This window comes from Microtus pennsylvanicus, chromosome 1, assembly GCF_037038515.1.
Source record: "Microtus pennsylvanicus isolate mMicPen1 chromosome 1, mMicPen1.hap1, whole genome shotgun sequence".
NCBI classification, from domain to species: Eukaryota; Metazoa; Chordata; class Mammalia; order Rodentia; family Cricetidae; genus Microtus; species Microtus pennsylvanicus.
Window position 1 is genome coordinate 131,670,111 of NC_134579.1, and position 11,462 is coordinate 131,681,572.

Below are 11,462 nucleotides of genomic sequence, written 5' to 3' on the forward strand. Positions count from 1 at the left end.
GTGGAAGCTGGCTAGTAGGAGATGAGATAAGCCATTGTAATGAAGTTGTAAACTGACTGGGTTTTAAACAGGATTAAATACTACCTAGAAAGTAAATCAGTATCGGGGATAAAGATGCAAACTTGATGTTTCAAATTTAACTTAGAATAACTTTTTTCAGCTGGAAACTTTTCTCCTTTGTTCTAATAAGAACTTACTGAGTGTCCACTGTGTGCGAGGGGCTGTGCTAAGTTCTGCAGCCATCAGCCAGAAAGCCATAGTCCTTGTCCTTTAGGTCTGTAAAAATGACTTGGCCAAGACTCTCATTGACAGACAGCCTTAGTGTAGAAATGGGATGTCAGCTGGGCACTTGGGAGTCAGAGGCAGGCAGATCCCTGTTCAAGGCCAACCTGGTCTACAAGAGCTAGTTCCAGGACAGGCTCCAAATCTACAGAGAAACCTTGTCTCGAAGAAAAAAAAAAAAAAGAAAGAAAAGGAAATGGGATGTCCTAGTTAGACTTTCCATTACTGTGATGAAACCATGGCCAAAATCAAGTTCTGGAGGAAAGGGTTTATGGTTTATGTGACTTACACTTCCATACTTAGTCTATCACTGAAGGAAATGGCTGGAACCTGGAGACAGAAACTGATGCAGAGGCCATGGAGGGGTTTGCTTATCATGGCTTGCTCAGCCTGTTTTTGTTGTTGTTGTTGTTGTTGTTTTTTTTGTTATAGAACCAGACCACCAAGTCAGGGATGGTACCACAGACAATGGACTGGACCTTCCCCATCAATCACTAATTAGCAAAATGCCTTACAAGCTGAATTATAGATGTATTTTCTCAGTTGCAGTACCTTCCTTTCAGATAACTTTAGCTGTGTCAAATTGATATAAAACTAGCCAGCATGTTAGGTGGTGGGAGTGCATGCCTTTAATCGCAGCACTCAGGAGGTAGAGATAGGCAGATCTCTGTGAGTTTGAGGCCAACCTAGTCTACAAAGTGAGTTCCAGGACAGCCAGAGCTACACAGAGAAACCCTGTCTAGGAAAGGGGGGAAAACACCCAAAACAACAAAACTAGCCAGCACATGGGGCAAGTTCTCTTGTGTTGGTGTTCCCAGTTTACTCACTGTCCCAAGGGCACCAAAACACTCAGGACAAGGGCCAGCTCTCTCCTGTTCTGCATTATAGGGTTTCAGATAGGTGAGAGAGAGAACTCAGACATGCATTGTCTGCTGTGGTCTTTCCAGGGAGGAAAGTGGTAGTGTGCCTGTGAACGAGCAGGGCCCTCAGTTGTGTGCCATTGGTTACAGAGAGGTCTGTGGCCATGATGCCTTCTGGAAAAGCAAGCAGAGCATCTACTTCACTTACTGAGCTGTCAAGGAAGGAAACTTCCAGATGCTGATGGCTTTCTGTGGGTTGATGGTGGAGATGGGTTCACCAGCCATAGTGAGAAAGAACATTACAGGTCCAAAGGCATGGATCCTCACCAGTTTTCAGAATTTACATGAGGTCTTGGACAAGTTCCTGCATCTTTGAAAAGAAATGAGGCTAATGCTTACCTAACCTCATAGAGTTGTTGAGAAGCAGGTACAATGTGTAGATGTACTATGTTCCATACAGTTTATGCTGGATGAGATGCTTGCTTGAAGCCTCAGTTGAATAACAAAAGTGAGGTTTTTTCCAGGTTACTAGATACATTCATCATAAGATTGTTGGGAAAATGCATGATGCCAAAGTGGTTCTAGCCTTGGGAAATACCCTTTGGATTGATCCAATGGTAAGTGTTCAGTTTTCTCCAAAAGAATCTGTTTGGATGACCCCCCCAAAATGATATAAAGGACCCTAGTCTTTTGTTAGAAATGAAGGTTTATTTGGGGTTCTACTTTAGGAGAGATGTTTTTAATGTTTGGTCATAGGTTTGGTATAGGTTTTGGTTTTGTCTGGTGGAATATTTTACATGGTGACAGTCAAGCAGCAGGCATTGTGTGTAATACACATCTGTAACATAACTGACGTTCACGAGTCTTTACTGTGTGTGGCATTTTCCAGAATGTATAGTGCTGTTTCGTTTTGCCCTTGAATTATAAATCAGACCGTTATGGGGGCTTCTGAGCCCACTGTCCAACCCGTTTGAGAAGTCACAAGTCAGTGTCTGCTGCCACAGTGCCTGCCTTTCCTAGTTCCTAAAACCATGGGGCATGCTCAGTAGTTAGCATGAGGAGTGCAGTCCTTGGCACTCAGCTATGTTCACAGTGTCGGCCTCATGTCTTCACTGGGCATTTGTTGAGCTCCATGGTGCTAAGACTGGAGTGCACCCTTGAGTTCCATGTTTGGGAAAAGAGCAGATGAGGCTTCCTCCTTTGGGGTCAGCATGGAGAGGAAAGTGTAACACAGTGACGTGTGGCTCAGGCCTGTATGTCCCTGCTGACACTGTCCCTTCCTCCATGCACCTCAAGGATTCTTCACAGTTCTTCTGTATTAGACAAGCCTTATCCATTATTATTTAGAATATTTAAAGGATTCAGTTCCCATCTTGTTCAAAGTAAAATTCACAAGGATGGAAAAGCTTTAACACATTCAGGTGGGAAATTGGAGTATAAGATTTATGAATAAGAAAAAAAAGTCATTTTTAGGAACAGAAAGTATCAATTACCAGAGCAGGTAGGTAGGTACTTAGGAGTTTTAAATAGTGTCGTCATATCAGACTGGAATTGTTCTTTATTAGAGAAAAAGGAAGCTTTTATTAAGCAAAGGAGTTTTTTTAAATGCCATCAGAATATGAAGTAAAAAAGAAAACCCTCTTGGCAAACATGTTTCCACTGCAAAGTGTATGACAGTGTCTACTGACACACCGGGGCATGAGGGGAGCAGCACCCCAGCTTGGCTTCCCTTCCCAGAGCAACTCTCCCCATCACTCTGAGTGAAGGCAAATTCTTCAGTATATCCCTCAGTGCAGTGTGTGTGCCCAGGGTTCATTAGGAACATGTGCAGCAGGGCCAGCCTGTTTCCATCCCTGCCCTTCCACAGAAAGGCACCTGACCTGTGTCCACACCTCTGCACAGAGGAATCCATTGTTGCAGATTTTCATAGCTTGCTGAATTGCACAAATTGAAATGCTTTGGCTAGAGAAAAGGTGGGTGGGTGGGTGGGTGGATGGATAGAAAGAAAAAGAAAGAAAGATAGATAGATAGATAGATAGATAGATAGATAGATAGATAGATAGATAAAAACAGTGTAGAACACAGAACTTAGAGCCCTGACTGGAGGAGTCCTTCCATGAGGACTCTGAGCCTTGTCAGAGAATCCAAAGAAGAGTATCTGGCTACAGCATCCTAGGTTGCTGTATACTAGGGTGTCATACCAGCGTTCTGCCCATAGCTCTCCACAGTGTGGGGCAGGACTTAGAGGATTCTGCCATCACCTTAGTGATAAAGTAACTGGCTGCTGCAGTCGGAAGCCCTTGCATACTGAGTCATGTATCCAAGTGCACCTGACTAGCAGGAAGTCTTGAGAGGTTGTGAAAGTGCTGTGATCCAGTCAAGATGCAGATGTGACTCTTACAAATGTTTCCCCCTTTGATTGAAGGTGCATGTTACAAAACTATCAAATCTAAAAACCTCTATCATTGATTATAATGTTCGAGCTGAAATTTTGTCCATGGGAATGGGTATTGATAATTCAGAACACATAGAACAACTGAAAAAACTATGCAAAGAAGCCAAACTGCCAGCTTTCGAGGACCTTCTGGGCCAGACTTCGTAAGTGCATTTCTTTCTCCATTTGGAAGAGCTGTGTTAAGTTAGAGCAATCTCCGTGCTCTAGACTCAGCTTTAAGAGCTTTCGGGACTTACCAGCTTACCCCTAGTGTTGCTGGAATAGTATAAACAAATCTCAGGCATGTTGTTTTGTTTCTTTTACAGAAAGGACTTTTGTTGACATTTTATTTGCAGATAGCACAGTGTGCCGTTTGATAGTCCACTTGGGACACGGGGCCGGAGTGGGGGGGGATGTTGACAAACTGCGATGGAACTCCCTGGATTTGTACTTGGCTTGAATGGACACATGTGCTTTGTTTGCTCGGGCTGTAGTTCCTGACACTGAGTAATCATTCATCTGTCCTGTGTGTAGAACTGTAGATCTAAGTGTGCACTTAGTGCCCTTTGAGCTTGTCATGATGCTTACCTACTGTGCTATTGGCTAAGAAGATGTCAGTCAGGACACAGTGCCCTCCCCTGCACATGTGCTGCTCTGATTCACGATGGTTTCTGACAGGTGGGATTGAGTTGTGCTTACTGCTATTGCCCACTAGTTTTTCTTCTGTATTAGCGTGTGTTGCAGGGAATAATGGATCTCATCATGACATTTTCATACATGCACATAATGTTCTTTGATCATATTGCCATTGCCCTTCTATCCCTTCTCCGTCTTGTCTCTCATCCTCCTCCTCCCCTTTTCTACTTTGACATCTTTAAAAAAAAATCTAGATTCTGCATATGAGAAAAAAGATACAATATTTTTCTGAGTCTGGCTTCTTTCTCTTCATACAATGATTTTTAGTTCTATTTTCCCACAAATGACATGATTTAAGTTTTACAGATAAGTAAAACTCCATTGTGTGTATTCTCCACATTTTCTCTATCCATTCACCACTGGTGGGCAGCTAGCGTGACTCCATGGCTTGGCTATTGCAGATAATATTGAGATATCACACCATGCTGGCTGTGGCTCTGGGGATAAGGGCACTTGCTGCCAAGCCTGATGGCCTTAAGTTGATTGACAGAACTTACATGTTGGAACAAGAAAATCAACTCTGATCTCCATCTGTGTGCTATGGGATGCAATATTATATACAAAATATAATAAATGTAAATATTTTCCAGTGGCCAGAGCAATTTTGAATAGTAACCATATGCAGTGAAGTCACTGTGAGAAGTGATAGTCACCTTAATGGGTTATAGAATCACTTAGGAGACAAGCTCCTGGGCTTGCATCTAAGGGGCTTTTGAGATTGTGTTGGGTTGGGATGGAAAGGTTTGCCTACATGTGGGGAGCACCATTGTATAGGCGGGGCCCCAGACAACAAAGAGAGTGAGCTGAGTACCAGCTTTCATGCTGCCCCTGCACCCATGCCTTCCCCACAATGGACTGAACCCTCAAAGGTGAGTCAGAAAATAAACCTTTCCTTATGTTGATTATATCAGTATTTTGTGACATAAATGAGAAAAGTAACTAATACAGTGTCCTAGCAGCCTCGGAGAGAAGATACACAGCTTGTGTGAGCTCCAAAGTTTGTACCTAGCTGGGCATGCCGGCTCTTGTCTGTAATTCCAGGGTTTAGAAAACTGAGACAGGAGGATTGCTGTACATTTGAAGCCCGTCGTGGCTTATGAATGAAGTTGTATCTCAAGGAAAAGGAGAGGAGAGTGTGGTTGTATGAAAAGCTTATCAGAGAGAAAAGTGTGGACACCGACTAGAGGTAGAACCAAAGCCTCGAGTCTCCACTTGACAGTGTGCAGTTATGAGATGAAAGGGGCCTGGGCTCAGCTTATTTGTTAGGAAGAATGAGCAAGTAAGGACTATGGGATCTGACTGGAGGGAGGACTCCGTGGTTAAGAGTGTCTGTGTTCTTGCAGAGAACCTAAATCTAGTTCTGAGCACCTCTGACCTGATTCCCATCCCATAAATGCCTACCCTTAGGAACCTGGAATAACGGAGTTGTATAAAATGGGGGTATAGGCAAGCCTTCAGGGAAGTTTTTAAATTGATGCCTGAAGGGGGTGGGCCCAACTTGCTATGGGGGGTACCATCCTTGGGCTGATGGTCCTGGGTTGTATAAGAAAACAGGCTGAACAACCCAAAAGGATCAAGCCAGTAAGCAGCTCTCCTCCATGGCCTCTGCATCAGCTCCTGCCTCTAGTTTCCTGCCCTGCCCTCCTTCAATGATGGACTGTGATATGGAGCTGTAAGCTGAAGCAAACCCTTTACAAGTTGCTTTTGGTCATGGTATTTTATTTCAGCAATAGAAACCCTAACTAAGACAACAGTTATCAGCCAGGCAGTGGTGGCCCACGCCTTTAATCCCAGCACTCAGGAGGCGGTTCTCTGTAAATTCAAGGCCAGCCTGGTCTACAAGCTACAGAGAAACCCTGTCTCAAAAAACCAAAAAAAAAAAAAAAAAAAAGTCAAAATAATGGTGATATATATGTAAGCGGAGACTGTGTTTTGGTTTCCCAGCCACCCAGACCCAAATAATAACACAGAAACTATATTAATTTACAACGCTGTTTGACCAACAGTTCAGGTGTTTCCTAGCTAGCTCTTGTATCTTAACTCATTTTTTTTAACTTAATCAATGTTTTAATTTATTTGGAAACAATCTAAGTATATGGACCAGAGTGGTCTGACACTAATGTAGATTTGCCTGTACCATCAGTCTCCAAACTCTTAGATTAATGGTCTTGGTTTGGACTGTGCCATAATGGCAGGAGTTGTGGGCTCGGAACTGACGTCCTCCTGTGTGTCAGATCCTCTGCTCTCCACTGACTGAGCTGTCAGAAGTTGAATTAAGGACTCTGGCTACAGCTGCGGCAGGAACAGAAGCTTCCACGGTGGCTGGCCATTCATCCTCTGATACATAAGTCTTGTCTTCAGCTACTATGGGTTGACCAGAGTCAGGAACTGCAGCAGGGGCATGACTGTCAAGCAGGATCTCTTGGGAAGTACCTTCAGCATCTTCTATGGCCTGATCATGATGATGAGGATCTTGCAGCCTGGGGTTGAGTTTGGGAATTGAACCCACCATGGATGTGCCCTGGATATATCAGGCTCTCCCATCTTGCCTGGATCCCTGCTAGTAGTTGAAACCAAATTAACCCATTTCTATTACTCTATGTATCACCATGAGGCTGTGGCCTACTGGTAAGATTCCGGTGTCTTTCTCCTTCAGCAGCTACATGGCAGCTCCTTGACTCTGCCTATTCTCTCTATATATCTCTGTTCGAATTTTCCACTTGGCTTTATTCTGCCCTGCCATAGGCCAAAGTAGCTTCTTTATTAACCAGTGGTAATAAAATGTTTTCACAGCATACCGAGGTGAATCCCACATCATATATATTTTAATTTTTTATACACAGTCTCTGCATAGCCCTGGCTGTCCTAGAACTCATTCACTATATAGACCAGGTTGTCCTTGACCTCAGAGATCACCTTGTCTCTGACTCCCAAAATTAGGATTAAAGTCATGCATCTCTGTAGCAGGAGGCTTTTTTTTTTCTCTGTCTTGTCCAGGCCCGCTGGACCGGTTTCTCTCCTGCACTGGCTGGTCCCGGCAACCGCTTATAGAATCACTCAGAGGTTAATATTAATATAATTGCTTGGCCTATGGCTTAGGCTATTATTGGCTAGCTCTCACTTGTAAATTAGCCCATTTCTAAGTCGCCATGTAGCTGTGGCAGTACCTTAAGTGTTCTGGCCTCCTGTTCTATGGGCAGCTCACTGGCATCTCTCTCGACCTGCCTTTCTTATTCCCTAAATTTAGTTTGGCTTTCCTGCCTGTCTCTATTCTGTCTTGTCATAGGCAAAAGCAACTTCTTTATTAACCTAAGAGGAATACATATTCACAACATACAGAAGGACATCCCACATCACACCACTACTCTTGACTGCAATATGTGTGTGTGTGTGTGTATATATATAGAGAGAGAGAGCTATATCTTTCTATAGATAATATATTTATAGATATATAGAAAGGTCTATAGATCTATATACACATGTTTATGTCTATTACCTATATATATGTATAGATCAATATCTAGATCTTTATATCTATATCTAGATAGATAGATAGATATAGAGGGGGGCAGACACAGTCACCTGAATGAAATAATCTATGGGTAGCTAATAGGAAAAATCAGAGAGTGTTGTGTTAGATGTAATAGGCTTCTGTGTGCATAAAAAAGATGTAAATGGATTTTTTAAAGCCACATCTTAGTCTTAACCTCTCAACCACCTCATCTTACCTCGGAACTGGAGAGTCACTTGCCTGCCCCTACCTTAGTGATACTTCCTTTTGTATGAGCAGTATTTCTAGAAGTTGGCCCAAACTGGTAACACAGACTCTGGGAAGACATTCTAGGAGACCGGTGGGGAGAAAGTTAAGCTAGCTTTGCACTTGGCTCTTCTGTTTAGTGGGACACACAGCCCTTCTTCCCAGAGGTTCGGTGAGCTTGAAGGAGAGGCTGTGTTGAGTAAATGAGAGCGTGCCTTCCTCTGCTCCCATGTGCTTACTTGGAACAAGGGCACACTGGACAAAGCTGACCGGCTCTACACTGCCATTGCCCATTAAGTCACAGAGGCTCCGTGGAGGTCCGACTCCAGTTGACAAGCAGGTTGTTTAATGTCTATGCCCTCTTTTGCCGGAGTCTCCTTAAGTCCAGTTAACCTCTGGCTGTTCTTTCCAGGACACCTACCACAGTGGAAGATGCCATGTGTTTGCAGGGCACTCCACAGGGAGATGGAGACACAGAAAAAAGTGCTGCTTCCAAGGTGGACTTGGACACCCAGAAGGCTGGTTAGTGCTGCATTTAAGATACATATCTCCAAGTCGAGATTTTCCCATATTTAGGCTTTCCTTTTGAAATGGCTCTAGCAAGCCTGAGCTGGCAAACATACTTCTGGCAGGTCTTGTCCTCCCCCATTCCCTCTGTCTTACTAAACTGTTAGATTATATTCCTAAAGCTAGTCACCAAGGCCCATTCCCATCTTTGACTACTTCTTCTTCCTGAGACTGACTACCAAGGTCCAGTATTGAAGTCCCACAATAAAACGTCCCTTTTGGGCTACCCTAATTTGCATGCCTTATCAAAACAAACCAACTCAGGGGTTTCTCCTTTCTCTTTATAGACTGACATTGCCATTTGTCTATGGGTCTGTCTGTCTCTCTATCCAGAGGCAGTCCTTTGTCCCTCTGGGGCGAATATCTCTCCCCCTCCTTGTTTCTTTCCCCTTCTCCCTTGTCCTCTGTTTCCTGTCTTTGTCTCTTATTCCCTCCTTACCTCTGGGGCAAATAAATCTCCTTTGTTTTGAAACCTTGGTCTTGGTGAGTCCTGTGCCCACTCTGGTCTTTCCACGTTTCCCTGTGAGGTGCGGAGCACAGTGCTGTCAGTCAGCCATTCTTCTACAGTGCTGCTTCGGGTTTGTCTCTGCGCGTCCTCGGTGGGTGTTTCCAGAGCCCTCCCTAGTGATCAGCTCTTCTTATTCCCGTCCCTATCAGTTTTGCTGAGTTCAAAGCCTGTGGCTTCCTCCAGTCATTAGCATTATAGCCAGAGTTGGTTTTGTTTTTGTTTTGTTTTAGTTGTTAGGTTATAGTCTATAGTTTGAATATACCAGAGTTTATTGGGAAACACTAAGGTTGTTTCTCAGGAGGGTATATTGTGATGAAAGCTGCTTAACCCTTATTTTTTGCATGTTTGCTCAGCAGCAGTTCCGTCCATGTGTTGAGCTGCTCTGGAAGCCTGCAGGTTGAGGGAGCACAGGAAGCCTGGGTTTCTGTGTGCACACCGCAAGCAGTGGGGCACAGAGCGCTTTACCGTCTGGAAGTCTATTATATGTTAGGTAGTGGTTCCTAAATGATGTGCATTTTAGTTTCTTCTAATCGTCATTTGCTACTAGATACCTAAGTTTTTATGACATTATACTCTTTTTGTTTGCTTTTTGAGACAGGGTCTCTACATATCTCTGGGTGTCCCTAATCTCACTATGTAGACCAGGCTGGTTTCCAACTAACAAAAATTGGCCTGCTTCTGTGTACTAAGATTAAAGGTGTGGGCCACCACATCCAGCTGAAATTTATACTCTTAACATAAATTCTTCATGTAAAAGTTGCCTTGGGTATTGAAAAAGTGTGCATTATAATATAAATAACCTGTGGAAATTTTAACATTGATTTTGTCCAGAAGTTTTATCTGAAGACACTGGCAGTGACTCCATCAGCAGAACTCCACAACCACACATGAGAAGGTACGTGCTGCTGCGCCTGGCCCTCCCTAGACGCTGCGGTGAGCTAACAAGTCAACCCCTTTCTTTCCTTCTAGCTTTTATCCACAGATAAAGTGGTTCCAGAAAGATGATGTGGTCATCTTAAAGATAAAGATAAGGAATGTCAAAGATTATAAGTATAAATTCTTTACAGATAGAGTCATTTTCAGGTAGGTCTGTGTGTGTGTGTGATAAAGTAAAATTGAAATCACACACTACATTTTAGATGGCCAACTTTATTTCTTTTTGTAAACCCAGTGCCTGGGTAGGAGACAAGTTTTACTTGGCTGATATGGAGCTGCAAGGTGACATAAGGAAAGATGACTGCAAGTGTGTAATTAAAGACGATGAACCTCTAATCACACTTGCAAAGGAGAAACGGGCACGCTGGCGCGGCCTGCTCAAGCAGAGGGTGAGTTGGCATGCCTGTACTGGCTGCACCTAACCCTGAGCTCTTTGCACTTACTGACCTGCGTCCACTGTTTGTCACACAGCATCCTAACGTGGCTTTTGACTTTGATCACTGGGAGGAATATGAAGAGGACAGCCCCTTCTCCAAGGGTGAGATGGGCAGCCCTGCTCCTGGGCTTGGGGACTGGGGCAGTGAAAGTGGGTTGACATACCAGCTGTTCTTAGGGTTTCTGCCTTTGTAGAAATAGGTAATGTAAATTCCTAAAAACTGGAGTTGATTTTGGTGCCAAATGTTCTGGTATGGGTACATAATGATATTTAGTGATAAATATGCTTCTTTAAATATTTTGAGTGCAGAGGATGGAACTATACCATCAGGTCTTAAACACACCTGAGAAACTCTTACCAGGAGAACTACTTGCTTACGAGCAGAGGCATTTTACTTGTCATTGCTTGCTTAAATAATTTGTGAGGAAAACAGAGCTAGACCTATGGGACATTTGCTGCACTGACCAAAATAATGGGGATGGGCAATTCACCTATACTAAATCAATTTTAATAATACCAAATCTTCTAGTTGTAAATTCTAAAAACCTGTCCTGCAAAGTGGCAGTTTTGGCTGAGAACAGCGGCACCTCTTCCAGCACTACTGATGGGAGTGACAGCGAGTGAGCCTGTGAGAAGGCTGAACAGAGGCGGACACTGCTGTGTGACTGAGCCACAGAAACAAATCGTGTGAAGCTTTTCACCTGGAGAGTGAATCGTCACTGTACTGTGTGGCGCTGGGGGGGTGGGGTGGGGATGAGAAGTTCTTAACTGAAGGAAAGCGGGCAGACACACCAGCTGACAGGTTATGATAAGATTGTCAGAGAGTCCAGGAAGGGACACAGAACACTGGGGACACTTTTCATCTCAGCACTCAAAGACTGGGGCAGAGGATTACAAGTTTGGGGGCAGCCTGGCCTATATAAGGAGATTTTGTTTCCAAAAATGTCTTTTCAAGCAAAGGTCTAACATAAACAAGCTTGTCCAGC

General features: G+C 43.8%; 1 protein-coding gene across 2 annotated transcripts in view; it reads left to right on the top strand.

The window, feature by feature from the left end:
- Positions 1-11,133, top strand: part of Tdrd12 (tudor domain containing 12) — a 74,232-nt gene extending 63,099 nt beyond the window's left edge. For both annotated transcript variants that reach the window (XM_075957882.1, XM_075957889.1), the window contains 8 exons: positions 1,667-1,759; positions 3,568-3,740; positions 8,442-8,551; positions 9,936-9,999; positions 10,074-10,187; positions 10,276-10,429; positions 10,512-10,578; positions 11,006-11,133. In XM_075957882.1, coding sequence (XP_075813997.1) covers positions 1,667-1,759; positions 3,568-3,740; positions 8,442-8,551; positions 9,936-9,999; positions 10,074-10,187; positions 10,276-10,429; positions 10,512-10,578; positions 11,006-11,100 — 870 coding nt within the window. In that variant the 3' untranslated portion in view covers positions 11,101-11,133. The remainder of the gene's footprint in view (positions 1-1,666; positions 1,760-3,567; positions 3,741-8,441; positions 8,552-9,935; positions 10,000-10,073; positions 10,188-10,275; positions 10,430-10,511; positions 10,579-11,005) is intronic.
- Positions 11,134-11,462: the final 329 nt, after the last annotated feature.